This window comes from Triturus cristatus, chromosome 2_1 (genome assembly GCF_964204655.1).
Source record: "Triturus cristatus chromosome 2_1, aTriCri1.1, whole genome shotgun sequence".
NCBI classification, from domain to species: domain Eukaryota; kingdom Metazoa; phylum Chordata; class Amphibia; order Caudata; family Salamandridae; genus Triturus; species Triturus cristatus.
This window is the reverse complement of record NC_140581.1, coordinates 498,774,461-498,795,437: the sequence shown is the minus strand read 5'-3', so window position 1 is coordinate 498,795,437 and position 20,977 is coordinate 498,774,461. Positions and strand designations below refer to the sequence as shown.

The 20,977-nt window shown below is 46.3% G+C and overlaps 1 protein-coding gene across 4 annotated transcripts in view; it reads left to right on the top strand.

The window, feature by feature from the left end:
* BDP1 (BDP1 general transcription factor IIIB subunit) overlaps positions 1-20,977 on the top strand; it is a 1,439,438-nt gene that overhangs the window by 32,429 nt on the left and 1,386,032 nt on the right. For all 4 annotated transcript variants that reach the window (XM_085632357.1, XM_085632359.1, XM_085632358.1 and 1 more), the window contains exons 3-4: positions 632-741; positions 2,312-2,374. In XM_085632357.1, coding sequence (XP_085488483.1) covers positions 632-741; positions 2,312-2,374 — 173 coding nt within the window. The remainder of the gene's footprint in view (positions 1-631; positions 742-2,311; positions 2,375-20,977) is intronic.

Here is a 20,977-nt window from a genome sequence, read left to right as displayed (position 1 = left end):
CCCTTTTAATGGCTGAACCTTTCTCTTTCATAACCAGTATAAAGACTAGAAACCTAGGGGTAGTGTTTGATGACTGACTTGGACACTTGGAAAAAACAAAATAACGAGATATGCATTTTATTACCACTTGTGTGAGTGGTCACCTTTCTAATCAAAGTTGTCGGATAATTACCAAGATCCTTGCAGTCGTGATGTCAAGATGACTACAGCAAACTTCAGAGAGCTCAAATATGTGCTACTCACTTTTCCCTGGACCACACAACGAATAAAGTCCAAACATAGGCTCTTAATCTGTGAAATTCCTTGATTATGACCCAGTCGAAGGCCTTGCTACACAATCCCTGTCCAGGTTCTGTTAACCTTGAATACTAACACTCTAAGGTCTGAGTGTTGGCAGTCTTCTCTATCCACATGTGACTCTACTAAAAATGACTGTGTTGAAGAACGCATTTGCATTAGAGTTATTAATTAGTCTTATGTGTTTTCCGTTTTTCATGTTGGATGCGATTTACTGCTACCTTTTCCAAACCTAATGTGTTGCTAATGAAGATTCATGTCACTAGATAATAAGACTGTAATTTGGAATGCTAAACCTTGAGTCATAAAATTTGATAATGTAAAATATTTTCAGAAACACTGGAAGGAAAAACACCCCACTTTGGAAAGCACAACATCACCTGACCGCTCTAGAATGACCATGCGAGATTTTATATATTACTTGCCAGACACCAATCCTATGAAGTAAGTAAAATGTCAATTTTTTTAACAAATGTCTGTTAAAATTGGTAATCGGATGACATGGGGGGTGGGGGCTTCTTAAAGTCTGTCTTTACCATCCTGCAGAACATATGATTTGAGTGTAAGTTACACATTCCGATGCAGTTCAAGTCAATGACGGAAAAGTTTGTACTTTGCTGCCTAATTGAAATGACATTTATGGTCTATATGTAGCTATGCAGTTACCAGGAGGGTAATGTTATCATTAAAACCACCATAATATTTAAAGTTACTAATATCAGTTGAGATGCATGACTGATAAAACGTGATAAAACAATTCACGCCATTTCAACCTAATCCATTGACAAACGTGCTTTTTCCTATCTTGGTATGATGCAGTGTGTTTTCTAAACATTTATTTTAGAACAAGCTGCTTCCCCCACACATATAATGTGTTGGAGTTTTTGTGCGGCAAGTGACTGCTACAAAGGAAATAAAAATCCTGGGTTATTTACTGCAACATTTACAGATTCTGATCATTGCAATTACCTTTTACTTATTTGCCGTGGTTGAGTTATATGGTGCCTTAAGGGATATCACAGCACCCTGGGCTGTGTAGCCCAATGTATAGGGTTAGTCAACTAGCCTATCCTGCAAAAAGTACACCACCCTGGGCCTCACTGCAGAGACCTTTCAAAATGCATTGCATCAGACAGTTCTTAACACCATATGTATGGGTTTGTGCAACACACTGACTTGAGCTACGGAAACTGTATAGCTCTTATAGCGCTAGTTGTTACTATCACTGTCCATACAGATTTCTGATGGATTCCATGCCGCCTAACTGTTAGCACAGCTGCATGGTTGAACCGTGCAGTATTATGGACTCTGCACTTAGCAAGGACCAGCTACCAGGACAGGCAGCCAAGAAATGTGTAGGAATAGGAGAACAGTGATCGAACGTCAAGGGGCATAATTCATCCTGGAAGATTTGCTTAAGGGGAACCAGCCTGCCTAGCCTTTATCCTTCATTGAGGATCACTCCAATGCATGTACAACACATTTCTGACCCACAAAGAGACCGAGAAGATTGTTAGGGGATTGGGTTTAACCAAGAGTTAGGCAGTTAATTTGGAGTTGGTCATGGAGAAAACCGGGTATAGCTTGAAAGCCCTTCTTTTCTTTTTTCAAAGGCATGTGTCGGCCAAGTGTGATTGATGCTCAGAAGGGAGTGAAGCAGGATGTGCTAAGGCAGGGGTTGGGTCATAAAGTGTGGCAGCCATAGTCCTTTTTCTTACAGATAGAGAAACCATGTTGATGGTTAAACCTTGCTTTACTCAAATCGAATCAAGATTCTAGTTTTGAAGTGCTACCAACTCCATTCTTTATTTAATGAAGTGAATATGATGAATTCTATTAGCTATAGCCTTTCTCACTGTCACAAACACTCTCTCATTACTGAAGATTTGTGGAGGGCATTTGTGTATCAGTTGTGTGAAATGATGTTGAACTGGGCCTTTTTTGTTTAATTAATGAATGCATACAATGCAGACCTGTAATCTAAAACTCCTGCCCTGTTATTACCTATTTATAGATCTGCAATAGACCAAGAGAAGAAAGCTGAAAAAAGTCCTCCAGTTCAAATTCAAGCTAAAGAGTAAGCCTTCTCTATTCAGATGTATTCATTGATTGTTTTTTCTTGTTTCCATTGAAAGATTTATTAGAATACCAACCAACTCAGTTGAACATATTTTATTGTTTAATACTCTGTCAAAGAGTCAAGTAATTCACCTGGATATCTTGTTCTCCATTCCTGTAACGTTAACACTTTGTTTTTTCGATTGAGTTTAGTGTATTGTGACTATATTGCAATCTTTCAAGGTGTCCTAAAAAATGAACTCTTCTGCACTTGAAATGAGGGAACATCTCATCTGGGAGCTTCTGTTGATTTGAACCATTAAATCATAAAGAAAGATGTTTTTAGGTCGAGCCTAGAACAGCGCATGCGCTGTTGCTCGACATTTAGTATACGGGTTGCCAAAGTGCTACCAGACCTCCTGGCCTAACGCTTGCGTTCACGCGAGCGTGCACGCGCGCAGCCGCTAATCACTGCTGCGCGCGCACCACTCGCGTGCTTGCCACACAGCGTGTCCAGTCCTCACGATCGCGATCCCTTTTGCTTTGATCGCGATTACTTTCGCTTTCGCGGAAGTTACTATTATGGCCGCGGGGCCAATGCTTGTTTTATACTGAGGCTGTGTCACCATGGCACCTGGTTTCATTCTTTTTTAAATCACTCTGACGCCCTTTTCACGGGCCATCATGAACTCAAGTTAAGTAAGCAAGGGCGCCATGCTTTACATTTTAGCACTACGCCTGCTTTCATTATTTTTTTTAAATTATTGTCCCACCTACATCTGCCACCACTACACTATTGAAGCTGCATAGACTCCGCGCAGTTTTCTCCGCGAGAAGCCTTAAAAACCGCGCAGGAAGCCATCATGAAGCGGAGTGGTCCCCGGTGCCGGATTTATTAGCGGGCGGGATGGGTAGGTTGATAAGCCTCTGTGGTTGAACAGACATGCTGTCAGACGGCCCTCTTAATCCAATCACTTTCTTGTCGGAGGGGGAACCATCTCGGTTCCCAGGCGGACTTGAGGAGATGTCCGTGCAGTACCGGGGCCACATCCCACTTTGGCTTCCTCCCTGTCAACACCTTAATGCTCTGCCTTTGAGAGCAGTGTTGCCACCTCAGTGCATCTTGCATGTTTGGGCCGTGTGTTCTGGAGATGAGGGACTACGCAGGGCCTCCCTTCCTGGAAACGGGAGTAAACATTTCAGTGAACTTTGCAATGACAGTCTTTTAACATAATATACCCATATTTGTACCGCTCTGGAATTTTCCCAGCAGGATTAAGGCGAGGGGACTGCTTCAGAACAGGAAGGGCTGCCGTGACCCAAACATGCCCCCATGGCTCCAATCTGCTTACGGCCTCCTGCAGTGTGTGTCTGGTTTGTTCTGCCAGGGCTAGTTTTGATTTCTAGTCTGCACTGTAGTTAACTACTTACATGATCGGGAAAAGTGGAAATCTAGCAGATGTGTCCGAGAAAGTGCAACGGGGATTGGTTAAATAAACTGGATTTGTGGAGAAATCTCATCTCGGGGATAATAAAATGAATACAAAAAAATCGTCAAGGAAGGGGATTTTTTTTTTTTTCCGAAGGACCCCACCGCTGACCCTGCTAAGTGCAAATCGTGCTACTGCCTGTTAATCCTCCCACCATACACTGCCTGCGCCTGCCTCTTTATCCCCGTCTTTCCTGCTTTCTCCCCGTTTCCCCACAGTTGTCTTCCTTTCCTGCTTTTCTCTCTCCTGCTCAAACTCATGAAACCAAAGACCTGTTGCCCACGAACTACACAAATTAATCTCCCCTTTTATTAGGTAAAATGATTTTTTTAATACTTACACAGAATTTGCACTACGACTGTTGCAAGTACCTCCCATGTGTGATTTGCCCGCAATCATTTAGAGGATGTTGAACCAATGCAGAGTCTCGAACAAGGACCCCCAGCGCCCTAGTCTGGAGCTCTCACTGCTGCGCCATATCCTCTCACTCTGGGGATCGGTGTAGGAGTCTCCCTGTGTTCGCCTCAAAGGTGCTGTCCCCACGCCAAACATTAGGAGCAGCTCGCTCTGCAGCCTTTTGGTTGAATTCGCGTAGCGCAGACTCAACCCGAAGCTATTGTAGCGCTTTCCACAAGCACCAGTTACTTTACACAATTCATTCATATCATTCATATTTTTTGTAGACGCAGTTGGATTAATTGGCAGCATAGGACTGGACATTACTTAAATGTCTTGAACAGAGCTTCTTAATAATCTCCCTGTGTCTACAAAAAATATCAACATTATGTAAGTTACTTTAATGCAGTTAATTACACACAAGGTGAGTAAGTTTACTTTTAATATTGGTTTACACGGTATGCGAACTCATAGGCAAATCACGGATAATGACATTGCATGGGCTGAATATTTTTGACGGGCTTTTTGTGAAAGTCATCCGTGGGCATGTATGTTTGACAAGATAAACTCAGAACCATTAAAGTGGTGCAGTGTAAACTCAGCTGTGTTACAGTTAGCTGGTGGTGTGTGCCAAGCTGCTTGTGTTACGCAGTACTTTATGTGTAGTTCTAGGCTGCATGTGTTACAGTTAGCTGGTGGTGTATGCCAAGCTGCTTGTGTTACGCAGTATTTTATGTGTAGTTCTGGGCTGCATGTGTTGCAGTTAGCTGGTGGTGTTCTTCCAAGCTCCTTTTTTCACACTGATTTTCCTATTTCACTCTGATCTGCATGTGTTAGTTAGCTGGTGTGTTTATCACACTGATACTCTTGTTTCGCTCAGTCACACATTTTGCATAACAAGCGTAATGCAACATTCCCAAAATTACGTGACTTACACTACTGTATTTTACATTTGCTCCCATGCTCAACATATTACCTTTCCTCCTTCTTCATTTATCATGCCACCGTGGGAAGTTTAGTTTATTCCTCATGTTCTTGTTGTGCGCACCTTTTGAGCCTATCTACAGATGTTTCCTGAGGTGGTTGACTATCAAGCCTGTTTCCCCGCATTGCAATTAGTTCTGTGTGTTGTCGGTGAGCTGCAGGCGCTGTCGGTACCATCACCATATATCACAGTCGGAGTCTTTTCTGACAAATTGGTGCTTCAGACTCTGAAAGCCTTACTGCAAAAAAGTGTAGGCAGCTGCCACAATAACAAGCATTGGCATAGCCAATAGGTCTCGCCTTTGGGACCTTATAAGTGTTTAGCCATGCAACAGTTGATGTTGTTGCACCAAGGATATTGTACTGCATAACTAAATACTTATAAGGTCCCAAAAGCGAGACTTATTGCCTATGCCAATGCTTGTTTATTATCTTTTTTCAATGTAAACCTATTTTAGTATCTTCTCTACAATTAGTGAAAACAATTTCTGAACTAGACTAAAGTATAAGCAAGATTATATTGTAAATTATGGAGGCAAACTATGCCTTTCTTGTAAAAAACAAAAAAAAAACAATTTGTTTGTCCAGTGAGACCACAGAGGATTCCAAATGGAGTTAACACATTTCCCAGTTTTCCGATTGCTGTAAAATGTCCTGTTTATTTAGGGATCTATGTGATGAATTCTAGGTAAAACAATAGTTTTTATTGTATTGAGTTCAGTTCAAAGACCACGGGGTCATTACGAGGGCAGTCAGACGAGTGTCCGACCACCATCGTTGCAGGATTGAGACCGGCCAACAAGTAGTCGGCAGGCCCACCTGCCAGATTAGGATGCAACCGCCGTGTAGACGGTCAGAAACAACCCTTATTCAATTGCGGCTTGCCACATGTGCCCCCCATGCCAAAAAGCGGAAACCGAGGGGGGGCAGGTGCCCTGTTAGAGGCACCTATAGTCCTTTTCCGGCTGCCTGTTCATGGCGGTGGGACCGCCATGAACAAGCAGTCGGAAATGGATATCCTAATCCCTATGGTGGTGTCTGCGCTGGTACTGCCCCCATTTTAGGGATTAGGAATCCGACCACCGTCCCGATAGAACCTTTCATCTCGTCGCAGGTGGCGGTCCTAACCCCCACCTCTGTGGTCTGCCCGGCTGCTTTGTGATGCAGCGGTCGAACCGATGCCATAGATGATGGGTGGACTGCTACTGTCGGCCTATCGATAGCAGTTCGCCCGCCATCGTAATGAGGGCCTAAGTTATTAACTGCGCTTGTCTGATTTAACAGGTTCTATCAGATTATCTATGTCTGTGTTTATTTTAAGTGTTGATTAGAGTTTACTGAGGATATAAACTCTTAGTTATGAAATGTGCTTTATTTCCTACTTTATTGACCTGATTAAATATTTATTTTTGTCAACGGTATTGTAAATTGGCATCATAACAGATTTTGACCAGCTGCTCCTGTACCCTGAAAATGAGCTGACAAATGTAACCAACTTAAGCAAGTCAGATGTTTGTTTTTGTAGATTTAGACAAAGTAAGTACTGCATTCTCTGCAAAATGTAAGCGTTTAAATTCCACACAACCTATTTTTAGTTCCTGCCTGCCCACAGTGCATGTGCTGTCGCTGACGGTGATATTGTTCACTGTAAAGGGCTGGGAGCATGCCCATTGCTTACCATTCATTTACATCCTTGCCACTCTAATTTGCTGCCTACTAATTGGCCAGAGCGTCCTAGGCTCACTTCCTTTTTTTTTTTTTCTGTGGCGCATGGTCCAAGCACGGATTAATTCATCTTAATTAGTGTCCATCCGCTGTTCACTCTGTGATTGAAGGTACTATTGTTTCTAGCCCCTCCCACCCACCCCTCTCCATGTTCTATCTAGCCCCTCCCACCCACCCCTCTCCATGTTCTATTTAGCCCCCATCGCCCACCCCTCTCCGTGTTCTATTTAGCCCCTCCCACCCACCCCTCTCCGTGTTCTATTTAGCCCCTCCCACCCACCCCTCTCCGTGTTCTATTTAGCCCCTCCCACCCACCCCTCTCCGTGTTCTATTTAGCCCCTCCCACCCACCCCTCTCCGTGTTCTATCTAGCCCCTCCCACCCCCCACTCTCACGCTACACAATTCCGTGCCACTCCATTCCATGTCCCACAATTCCACTCCACACAATTCTACTCCACGCCACCCAGTGCCACTCCATTCCATATTCTATTCCATATTCTGTGCCACACGATTCAACGCCATATAATTCCACACCACACTGTTGTGTTCCAATCCACTCCATGCCACTTCACACAATTCCACTCTATGCCATACAATTCCACTCCACGCAATTCTACTCCATGCAATTCTGCTTCACTCAATTCCACTGCACCCCACACAATTTTACTCCGCTCCATCTGCATATTGACTCGGTATAAATGAACTTAATCCAAGTGCAATTCCACTTCAAACAATTCCACTCCAATCAGTCAGTCAGTCAAAGGATCTTTATTCGCTACATTTCTATAGCATAAACATATAGATAAAAACACGTGTACATACATTTGTTAACCTTTCCCAACAATGAATTCCCCTTCCCACCAGAATAAATAAATAATTTTATAACAAGAAAAAAGACAGCATATCGCCTAAAAGGTCCTTACAATAAATGACCTAATTAAAAAGTTTCATTTTCATTACAATCCTCCGCCCCGATTACTACAACTCATACAGACTTTAAATGCAGTTTCCAGCTACACAACCTTTTAGCATATTGGACTTCTCCTTATTTTTAGGATCCGCCATTTAAAAAACACCATGAATAACAGACCAGAGGCCAATGTAATTGTTGTTGTTGCAAAAACAACAGAGCTGGTCTACATTGTCTAAACTCAAACATTTTAAACTTTGGAAAAATAAGGTATCTTCTGGAGTCATCATAAAAGGTTAAAAAAAAGTGAATATGTTGATTAGACTGAGTAGATATACCATCACAAGGGCAATTAATTAAATCTGACAGAGAATAACTATTCGCTGGAACAATTACCTTAAGAGGTAGATTATTAAAATGGAATCTAGTTAAAGCAAAGCGATGTTGCTGGTTCTGAATTAAAGACCGATCGAATCGGAGACCTTCTTGTATGTGCACCCAACTATAGGAGACAACCGTTGTTTTAAGTCTGTCAGACTCCAGTCTTTATGAAAACGCTTTGGTTAAAAACAGTTGTTTTAATTTGGCCTTACTATAGCCCAGGCATATGGTAGGAGAAACAAATTTATCCGGGACCCAAATTTCCTCACAAATCAATTTCGCGTATGCTACCCAAGGTATATCAAGAGCAGCGTGCAGATTCAGACAATCCTTTAAAACAAGCTGGTTCAGTGCCACACTCTCCCGAGTCCAAATAGAGGAGTCGCGCTAGTTTGATTTTGTCCACAATATAGGGGGGAGCTTAAATTATCAAAGCAAATTAAGTCTACACAACTAACTGGGACCACCAGAAGTTTTGTGAAGAAAACATTTTCCACCATTTTAAGGCAAGCACATTGGCCATGTTCGATATGCCTGCCCCATAAGTAACTATCGCCACAGCTTTATCTGAGTAGATAGATAAAAGCTCTTTCAGTAGTTTCAAGATTAGTTTTTTTACAAAACCTTTGTAAACCCAAGGCATCTCAAAGGCAAGCCCATCTGCACCCGTTCGCGCCTGCCCTGCGCCACAGACCATGGTTCTCTGAACATCCACCCTGTTGGCGCCATTACCCTCCAAGCCCTTAACACCGGACACCACACCGCCTGACGATGGGCATTGCCGAAGGACACCCGAGGCCCTTTTTCGGAACTGCAGCTGCACCTTCGCCTGCCACCGCAAACAGCCCCACTCACCGCTCAACCAAAAACCCTGGACCTGGCCGCCTCAACTGCATCCTTCTCAACACACGTTCCCTCCACAAACACGCCGTGGAGATCCGGGACCTGCTTAACTCCGTCGACATCGCCTTCCTCACAGACACCTGGATGAACTCCATCTCTGCCAAGGACATCGCTACCGCCATCCCGGACAGCTACAAGATCATTCACAAGGACCGCGTCAACAAACAGGGGGGAGGCCTCGCCATCATACACAAAAGCACCCTCCGCCTCACAACCCACGCAAACGATGTCTCGAACAACATGGAGCACCTCCAGGTCCAGACCAACTCAAACACCACTCTCCACGACACCCTTATCTACAGGCCCTACCCCAGACCCTGCCCACTCTTCAGCGATTCCATCATCAACTTCATCGCAACCCACAATCTCGCCTTCAAATTACATCCTCTTTGGTGACATCAGCTTTCACCTGGACAACTCCAACGACAAAAAACACCTTGTGCCTGCTGGAAAAACTCACCACTGTCGCACTCGAAACAACTGGTCACCTCCCCAACCTACTAAGCACGACACACGCTCGACCCAATCTTCTCCAGCAGCGACAACATCACCTTCAGCCACACCAATAAGCTCCAGTGGGTTGACCACAGCTGCATCCATGTCTCCTTCACCAAACCCACCGTACACCACCCCGCCCACCGCTATTTGCGCAGAAGTTGGAACAAGCACCCCGAAGAACAGCACACCCACCGCCTTCAGAAAAAATCCTCCACCGACATCTACAGACGCTAATACCTCAGCACACAACCTCCACCCAGGGATCTCCGACTGCGCCAACACTCTGGCTCCCCTGAAGAAAGCCCCAATCAAGCGACGCTCCAAGAAAGCCAGATGGTTCTCTCCTGCTCCTAAGTCCAGACGCACCTTTAGACGGCTTTAGAAGAGATGGAGGAGCAGCAAAACCCCAGAAGACCACTCAGCCTTCAAGACTGCTGTCAATGCACACCACACCTCTTCAGAGTAACGAAGAGGCCCTACAAGAAAGGATCAACGCCAACACACTCAACAGTAAAGAACCTTTCACCGTGGTCAGAGAATTCGCCAGACCTAGCACAGAGACAGCAGACCCCTCCACCCCTCAAGACCCCTATAACTTCCTCAGAACCTACTTTCACCGCACGATCCAGGAGATATCGACTGCTTTAGCAGCCTAGATACCCAAGACCCTCCCACCCCACCCCACCCGCAACCACCACCACCACCACCGCACCCTACGACACCAGACCCCTACAGTTCCTACTCAGCTGGACTCCCCTCACTGCGGACGGCACCCTCAATATCATGAAGAGCATACACTCATGAGCACCCTCAGACCCCTGCCCGCATCACATTTTCAACTGAGTCGGAACCACCATCGCCCCGAACTTTGCCGCACCCTCAAATGCTCCATCAACCCCGCCACATTCCTGTAAGACTGGAAACACGCAGAGATCAACCTCTTGCTGAAGAAACCGTCTGCCGACCCGACCAGCTTTAAGATCTTCAGACCCATCTCTCTTCTACCCTTCTTAGCCAAGGTCATTTGAGAAGGCCATCAGCGCCCAACTTTTCGTGTTCATCTAAGCAAACCACATCCTGGACCTCTCCCAGTCCGGCTACAGAAGCAACCACAACACTCCCCTCCTCTCTGCCACAGACTATGTCTGCACCCTCCTTGACTGAGGCGAAACTGCAGCCCTCATCCTCCTGGACTTCTAGGCCACCTTCGATACAGTCTCTCACCGCACCTTATACACTCAAGACTCCACGATGCGGACATCTGCGACAAAGCCCTGGAATGGATCTGCTCCTTCCTCACCAGCCAAACACAGAGTCAGACTACCACCGTTCCTCTGGGAACCCACAGAGATCAGCTGCGGAGTGCCTCAGGGCTCCTCCCTGAGCCCCACTCTCTTTAACATCTACATGGCCCCGCTCTCAGCCATCGTAAGGAACCACTGACTAAACATTGTCTCCTACGCCGACAACACCCAGCTGATTCTCTCCCTCGCCAACGAACCCACAGTCGCCAAGAACAACTTCCATGATGGAATTAAGGCTATCGCCACCTGGATGAAGAGCAGCTTCCTCAAGCTCAACTCAGAGAAGAACGAAGTCGTCCTCATGGGCTCCACCCCCCTCCGCCTGTGACAAGTCCTAGTGGGCCGCAGCACTTGGAACCCCCTCCTCCACACCCACAAACCACGCACAAAATCCCTGCATCACCCTGGACTCCTCACTCGCCATAAACTGCCAGATCAACGGCGTCTTATCATCCTGCTTCCACACGCTAAGCCTGCTCCTAAATATCTTCAAGTGGATTCAAACAGAGTCCAGAAAGACTGTCACCCACGCACTCACCAGCATTCGAATCGACTACGGCAACACACACTACGCCGGCATCACCCAGATACTCCTCAAGAAATTGTAGAACATTCAGATGGCCTACGCCAGACTAATCCTCAACATCCCCACCACAGCCACATCACCAGCCACCTCAGGCTTCCACTGGGTCCCAGTCAACAAAATAATCACCTTGAAGCTCCAAACACACAAGCACAAAGCCCTACACGATGTTGGTCCTGCATACCTAAACCACTGCCTCGCATTTCATGCACCCACCAGATACTTTAGCTGCGCCCAACTGCCCCTGGCTACGGTCCCATGTATCCAAAAGACCACAGCCGAAAGAAGATCCTTCTCTCCCACCTCGCAGCAAAGACCTGGAACACCCTGCCTCTCCACCTCAGGGAATCCACATCACTGCCTCAATTCAGAAAAGATCTCAAGACCTGGGCATTCGACTAACCACATCGCCTTCGACTGACCAGCAGCCCCCTCTCCCACCTCCAGCGCCTTGAGCCCTTCCTTACGGGTGAGTAGTCGCGCTTTACAAGCCACATGATTTGAAAATTGAGGACTTATTCCTAGTCTTTACTTTGTTTGAAACATAGGTAGCTGAGAACTCAGCTCAAACATATGATATGCTTGTGAGAAAAATTGTGGGGCTTTGTTTAAAAAGAGACTTTAGGGGTCTTTTGAACAATAGTCGGCCAAGCAGGAGACTTACTTCGATATTATTTAACTTATTGGCATACGAAACATTTATAGAAGCACCATGTGGCAAATCCATAGCTATTCGGAAAACGCCGCAGCATCCCATAATCCCAGTGGCCATGGACAAAGAGGGCAATGGCCCAGGCCCCACCTTCACAGATGCCCACTGATGAAGTGATGGGGATATTAATAAAATGTTCTTCTCTGCTTCCCTCCCTACCTCATCGCCTCACTTTATCAACCTCTCTTTCAGTGCGTCTCTATCTCTTGCTCTGAACCTTGCTTATCTCTACCTAGCTCTCGCTCTGCTTCTCCCTCCCTTTAACTTACTCTTAGCTCACTAAGCTTACCTTGCCTCCGTTTGTCTTTCTCCTTGCCCAGAATGGCAACTGATCCACCTACCTTGTACTTCTTTGTATTTTTCACTAACCATTCTCGGCTCTTCCAGATCCCAAGAACGTTTTGCACTCCTTGGTGTTTACTACATGCACGTGGAGATGTGAAACGCGTATCCATATTGACAGGGTATAGATAATATAACCCCACTAACCCCCTATCCGTGTTCCACATGATTTGGGCCTCATGTGTGCACGAGACAGGCTTTCTCCACCCCACTTGCCAGCTCTGCTGAGTGGATGAACCAGGAGCTGCCACTTTCTGATAAGAGCTGGTGGGTGGTCTGTCCAATTAGCCAGGCTTGTGTAACAACTGCTGCAAAGATAATAACACCAGAATAACAAGGCTGCAGGGTGAGGGGTGGGCGTGCAGTAAGTGCTCGCAGGGAGAGAGCATCACTCAAGTGCTAGGAGCTGCTTACATTTCCTTCCTTTGCGCAAAAAATAGAATATTTTATAGATAGCTTTATGTTAAGGGGTTGGCCTCTTTATAAGAGTTCCCGTTCTGGTGGATGGTGTAGGGCGGGGGAAATTCTTAATTGTAAATGAGCACCCGAAGAATTCAAATATTTTTCTATGTCAAATAAAAACAAGCATTGGCATAGCCAATAGGTCTCCCCTTTGGGACCTTATAAGTGTTTAGCCATGCAACAGTTGATGTTGTTGCACCAAGGATATTGTGCAGTATAACTAAATACTTATAAGGTCCCAAAAGCGAAACCTATTGGCTATGCCAATGCTTGTTTGTTCTAGTCACGCATATCATAGTAAATATTTTACTGTCATTGACCAGTAAATCTAACTCCCGCATAAAAGTGATATAAGTATCAATTAAACCTTGCAGCGCCCTCCCAGTTCTTACCACTAAGACAGCGTCATCCGCGTAGAAGAGTATTTGAGGGGGGTGTGTTCCTATGTAAGGTATAGCCTTGGCTGACTCTAATAATGCAGATTCCACTCTGTTCATATAGAGGTAAAATAGGAGAACGGCAAGGACGCATTCTTGCTTTACTCCCCGATTTTATGTTAAAAGGTCCTGTGCATTCACCGTTCCTTCCATAATGTCTACAGGCAATCGTCTCTGAGTACAACTTCCTCATAAAATTCAAAATACCCTCCTCTACGCCCATCTCAGACATGATCTGCCAGTTTAGAATGTGAGACAACCATAAATGCGAAGAAGATGGTTCCAGTAGGAAGCTGGCTCTGTATATACTATCCCAAAATAAGGGAGTCCAGTGGATCCCCAAAGGCTTACAGATATACAAAATAAATAATTCCTTACTCTGTATTTGTGGTAGTATGGGCGAGCAGGAAGGCTTTATCAGAGGGTAGTGTTAAGCATTTATTCTACGCACTCAGGCAAGAAACGATGTCACACACTCAAAATCTGAACTCAGACCAATTGATTTGTATAAAAATATTTCTTTGTTGTATTTTATTTTTAGAACCAAGCCAGTCTTGGTGCAGGTAAGATTTTATTTTTTTATTTTCTTGTATAATACAGTTGAATGCAGTTGGCTTTGTTACAGGTAGGTCAAATGTTCAGAAACAGTTGAAATTACTTTTTTGTTACTTGGCAATTACTTTTTAGATTACTTTTTCTACTCCGTGTGATATGCCTAGATATCGCACTGGGATAATTCCTAGTTAAAGTTTTTGTAAGCTCACAGTTTCTTAGGTTCTCATACAATTTCCAACTCCACACTTTTTTCACAGAAAAGCAGTCAATGCAATCCTATGGGAGGAAATTAAGTTATTGGTTTAAAGGTAAGTACTTGGTTGTGGGAGTTTGGTTTCTGAGGCTAGAACCAGGGTTCCCCCAGGGTCAAGGATGCATTCAAAGAACACCCTCCGCGGCACTAGGGCGTCTGGTTGCAGAGTGCTGAGGCCCAATGTTATTTAGTGGGGGATAGGGGGCCTCCGGTTGGAGGCTGCTCACAGGCACGCCACTTGAGTGTGGGAGTTTAGCTCCTAGGGTTTAGCTCAGAGCAAGGGGTAATCCAAGATAGCACCCAAGGTACACCCACAGCTGCAATGGGGCAGCCGGGTGCAGGGTGCTGGATCGACGTCTGGAGCCCTTTTGATTTTAATGGGGAAGCTCTGGTCAGAACAAACACTGCAGGCTCGGGCATGGACATCGTCTGGAGGCGACCACCGGTTGGAGAGGTAAGTTGGGATGTCGTGGGATGCTGGGATATCGTCGGTTGGGCCACCCAAGGCTGTGGGGCATCAGGTGCAGGGATGTCTTTTGATGTTGGGTCTTCCTTACCAGCTTCGGTCGCGGCCGGGGGGCTCCTCCAGATATGGGCTGCAGGCGTCGTCGGGAGACTTGAGGTAGGTCAGGGATCACCAGATCCCAGTTCAGGATCGCAGGGGAAACCTCCTTGTGGTGTTGGGCCACTCGAACTTGGGCTGTGGGCTTCGGGTGCAGTGGTGGTGCAGATTCACGGATTTGGCAGAACCGGAGTCTGTTGATGAGCAAATCCGGTGCTCACAGGAGACACAGTCTTGTTAGGAAAGGCAGGTCCTCCGGGTTCTGGGGGGCTGCTGGCTACAGAACACACCGGGATTCCGCTGGAGCAGGTCGAAGTCGGGACAGGCTGGTAGAGCTGGGGCAAAGTAAGTTGGCGTCCTCCTCTTCTTCCCTCATTATGGCTCTTTGGTCCTTCCTCTTTCTTCTTGTCTGAGGAGGCAAGGTTCGGGGTTGCCCCTAAATACTAAATTTAGCAACTACACAGGGACTCTGAGGTGGTCTTCACTGAGAACTATGGGAGGGCCATTCACAAACTGGAGGAAGATGTGGAGACGTGGATTGGCCTCCCCCTGTCGCTTATGGGCCGTATCTCCATCGCCAAAATGGTGGTGCTGACTCGTTTTTTGTTTTTGTTTTCCAACATTCCAATAGTTCTGCCACGTACTTTCTTCGCCAGGTTGAATAGTTCTCTGTTACGGTTGGCATGGGCAGGGAAGCAAGCCAGGGTGCGCTGGAGCGTCTTAACGCTGCCATACCACATGGGGGGCCTTGGGGCGCCTGACATGGAACTATGCTACAGGATCGCACAGGGAGAGCATGCGCATGCCTGGGTACACGGCGATGACACGATCCCCTACCTCAAACTTGAGAGATTGTTTGCGGCGCCTCTCCCGTTACCCGCGGTCATGTTTGAGTCGGCCGATCGCAGAACTGGCATCTTAGATTCACTAAACGCTACTCGGCATGCTTGGAATTGGTTGCTTGGGCAGACTGCGGGAGCATTGTTATACACGCCGGCCATGCCCCTCGAGTGGGCAGTGTGGCTGTCCCCTTGCAGGGATGGTAGCGTTGTGCGGTCCCTGCGGGGATTAGGCATACGCTTGATGGGAGACTTGTTTGAGAATGGTGTGGCTAAAACATGGGACGAGGTGGCGTTAATGTCGGAGAACTGCACCCCGTTACAGCGATTCCAATTTCACAGGGTCAGAGGCGCATGGCGACAGCATCTAGGTGAGGATATGGCTGAACCCCCTGAGGTTCTGGAATTAACATATTTACTTAAGCACAAAAGCCCTCGTGGGCTGATGTCTAGGCTATATAGTATAGCTATGTCGCAGAGAGCCCAGAACTATACTAAAGCTCGTTTGGCCTGGCAAAGGGACCTGGGCACAGTGATAGATGATGCCACGTGGTCGTACTGCTGTGCCGGTATACGTCGGATATCACTGCATGGCAAGCATAGACTTATACACTTCAAGTTCATAAATAGAACATACTACACGCCAGAAAGACTGCATAGATATGGTCTGTGGGAGGGCTCGACTTGTGAGAGGTGCGCACACCCAGCTGCAGACTTCATGCACTTGGCGTGGTACTGCCCCGGCGTGGGCAAATTCTGGGAAGCGATATACTGTCAGATTGGAGAGATAGCTGACTTGGAATTAACTCTGGATCCTGCAGTTGCACTGCTGGGACACTCGAGAGGACTCCCTAAGGCAGCGCGTAGACTAGTAGACATGGGCATGCTGATTGCCAAGCGCAGGGTAGCTATATGTTGGATGCGGGGCCCCTTGCCTACGTTGGCGCAGTGGAAAAAGGACGTGCTCTATTGCTGCACACAGACGGAGACGTACAGTGAGCTGCTGCCCCCGAGAAGCAGACCAAAGAATTTCTGGGGATTGTATGTTGAATACCTCAAGAGGGGTGGCGCGGGGGAGAAGTCTGGGGCTGGGGATGAAGAAGTGCCGTCTGTGAGCGCGGATGGCGCTGGTGCGAATTGAGTCGAGAACTAATGCAGCTGGTGGAGCCCAATTCATTGATGTATACGAGGGGGGCGCGCGCTCCACGGTACAGTTTGAGAAGTAGTGCACATAAGAGACCACCCGGCAACACTAAACTGTGAGCGTATTGGCTGGCGTAGTGGGCTGGTTAGAGAGCGTGACATGTACAGGCACTGAATGTGTGGGTGGGACCTTGGGAGCGGCTGACAGGATCCTACGACAGGAATGGTTGGGGGGAGGGGGGGTTGTTGATGTTCAGTATTTTCTGATGTTTAAGTAGAAAACTTTGCAGTCCCTAAATGGGATCAGAATATACGGTCGGGCGGGATGGGCTACACTTTTTGACAGAGTTGTCAATTTACTGCAGAAAAAGACAGTGATACCCAGCCCCTGGGATGTGGGATAAGCTGCGTTGTGGAATGCTTATTAGAAATGAAACGGCCGGCCTCCGGGTTGTAGGCGAGTAATGGTGTATTCCTGTGTTATTATTCATTAATAAAATAAAATAAAAATAAATACTAAATTTAGGGGCGTTTCAGGTAGGTTCAGGTTGGGACCCATGGGTCCCTTCCTTGGGAAGGGTACACCCCCTATTATGCCACTCTCCAGTGGGTGTGTGGGGCATAAGCCTCACTCTGGTTTGCTGGGTCCCCCCATCTTCAAGATGGTGGAGACAGAGTTGTGCATCGCCATGCCTCCCCCACCTGTGGGGTGGGGTTGGCAAGGGTAGGCACACCTCTCCTCCTATCTTGGTTTTCCCACTGATTCTCCCGCCCAAAGTGGGGGTCAGAACTGATGGGGGCCAGTTGCTGGGAGCAGCAAATGGTTGGGGTCAGTTCACAAAGGCGGCTAGCCGTTGAAGCTTCCCCTTCGTGGACCCTGCCCATCCTGGGGTAGAAGGAGGCTTGGCACCTCAGCCCAGGATGTGCTTTGTTTCGGGACCTAGAGAGCGGGAGGCTCTCAACCCAGGGGTCCAGAAACTTGTCTGGGGGTGGCAGCTGGTGAGCAGGAAGTCAGTCAGGACACTAGAGTCTGGTCGTTTTTCAGGGGGCATCTCTAAGATAACCCCTGAGAGCATTTTTCATTAAATCCCACACTGGCATCAGTGTGAGTTTAATGTGCTGAGAAGTTTGATATCAAACTTCCCAATTTAAGTAAAGCCTTTATGGCGCTGAAGAGTTGGTAATGACAAACTCCCATACCATATACTCTTTATGTCTTTCCTGCACGTACAATGTCTATAAATGGACTTACAAACTGTAGGGGTACAGGGCCCATGAACCTGTACCCTCACCAGTGGCATAGAGCACTCAGCTGGAGGGGTGGCTGACCTATGCCATAGGTAGTGGGTTGTAGGCATGGCACACAGGGACGTTTGCAATGTCGACTCTTTCACTTTGTTTGCACCAAGACACGCAGCCTGACATGGCAGTGTGTGTGTGTGTGTGTGTGTGTGTGTGTGTGTGTGTGTGTGTCAGGGTAAAGGGCCTCTAAGGGTGGAACAATATGTGCTGCAGCCTTTGGAGGCCTTCCCTGGTCACAGGGCCCTGGTACCTTTTACAAGTGACTTACATGTGGCCAGAAAGTTGCCAATTGGGTGTGCAACAGTACAGTTTTTAGGGAAAGAACAGATTTGGGTTTGGTTGTGATTCAACAGGGTCCACTTCAGCAATGATCAAATACTTATTTGAGTATATAGTGGAAAAATGGTCGACCCATTTTACTTCATGGATGTGGACATCCGTTGAAGGATCTGTGGCTTCCGTAACATAGGGAGCTTTTAACACCCTTCAAAAGGCTGTACAATCTTTGTTTACTAGCTGTCAAAAGGGCCTCCCACGTTTCCTTCTTAATCTGCTTTATCCTAGCCTCCGAGCCTTCTTGTAGATTACTTGTGAATTTCTGAAAAGGTCTCCATCTCTCGGCTCAGGGTGTAAGGCTGTGTGCAGCTTTACAAGAGCTTTAGTTCAGCCAAACCAGCCCCTTGGATATGGCTTTTCCGAGTGGGTTTCTGGTGTCAGGGCCTGCCTTTTCCTTGCCGTGATAACCAGCAAACGCCGACTTAATCAGTATAGGGTCAGCAACCGGATCAAAACACAGTTTGATCCCCACCTGACTATCATGAAGGACACTAGAAAGAACATTCAGCTTGTCCACCTTGTCCCATTTAATAGTGAACCCATTATCCCTAGCCAAAACAGGAATGAGTTAAAAGCTGAAATGGGGCTTATTTACACCCTCTAACTTCACTCTACACCATACTTTAGCATGATCACTATGCCCGGGAATTTATGCCCAAACTCTGCAACCAATGCACTCGTGTCCTCTGTAAGTAAAATAGTCTATCGAGGAAACTAGGTCGATACCCATAAAAGTGGGTACAAGGCCAAGTTCTGGAACCCTCAGTTAATTAAGCATCATAAGTTATACTTGCTCAGGAAATTATTAAGGGTATTACTGTATACATTGTGTCTGAAGTGTGCCAAGGTGTCCTCCTTATTGTCTGTCATGCCACAGACTTGTTTTGTAAGCTTCAGAAAATGGTGAGAATTAAAATCCCCCGCCCACAACGCCCTCAGGGGCTTGTGGTGATTGTTGCATACCGTCTGATCGCATGAGTCTATGGCAAACACCGCCTGTGAGCTTTCCCCATCCAAACGGTTATTATAAATAATACATTATTAGCAGATCCCAATCTTTTGATAGATCACACAACAAAATATGATCAAATACAGAATCATTATAAAACTTAATTACGCCCCCTGGGAAAGTATTTACAATTAGTCACTAAACCTTCTTTGGCCCTACCAGCATTTGAAGGGTAAGTCGGGGTGTGAAATGTACTGTATCCATCAATGTAGCTTGGGTTCACATCCCAAGTTTCTTGTAAACAGATGACATGATGTTAATGCCACTATCTCTAGCCAGTCCAACGCTTCGAGCTGTTTCCGCAGGCTTGCTATGCTTCATGATATGATCTTAATTAAGTCAGAATTATCTATAAGGAGGTTAGTGTTGGCAATATTTCCATTAGCTAATTTGTTAGGCTCCAACTTCCCTGAGGACTGTTGGAAAGGATCAGGAAGGGGCACAATGCTACCGGTACTGTTCTTTCTACACATGGCTGATAAGATAGTATCTAGCTCCCCATGAGCTGGCTGAGTTTTCTCATCAATTATAAGGGAAGTTTCTAAAAGGAGGAAGTGTGAAACATCATCCGTGCATTGCCCACTCAGGGAGGTGACATTATACTTTTCCACTGTCTCAGCAGTCTGCTGATCTCACCCCTCCCCAAACCCACTCACACACTAAGAAGCTCTGCCTCATGAACGTGAACCAGTCAGTCGCACCCCTTCAGCCATTCCAGAGGAGCAAATTTGTTATTAAGAGTTACTCTAAAGGACCTATCTGCCCAATGCACATCATTATGGCCTGTCCGGGAACTTGAAACTGGATTCAAAGGGGATGAGTTGAAATACAGGGCTTGTATAAGTAACTCAGAGGCAACACCGATATCTGTTAAAACCCTGAAAAAGGGTGTTTTGATTGAGTCAAACAACCCAAGACTATATTTGGATCTCTGAAGTTAACAACTAAACAGTCTCCAGAGAATGCCTTGGGTGATGGCCCCACCCAGTCAACCCTTCTTGCCATATGGATTTGATCAAATAAAGAGGGATCAAAGACCATATATATATATATATATATATATATATATATATAATATTTTTTTTTTAATCTTATTTTTATTAAAACTGCTTCCACTGTATCCAGGACAAGGATATACTTGTACATTTTCAGTATCTTATAGGCAGTATACAGCCAGCATTAGTAACATGTCATTCCATGAATACATACAAGCTCACTATCCGTGAGAGAAAGTCCATATACTTAATAAGCCAGTGGAAAGTTTTAAGATCAGCTGGTCAATAGACTCAAACTGCCCCACTTTGAGTCTAGGTGCATTAGCCAAAATTAAAACGTGGGAACACACTGCAGTGGGGAGGTTCAATACCTAGGATTCCCTGCCTGGAGTCCTATGGCAAGTGCCCAGGGCATTCTGGGCCATTACTTTTTGTGCACTCCGCATGCCTGTTCTGGTCTGACCGATCGGGCATGACATCTTGTACAGGTGTCAACCAGT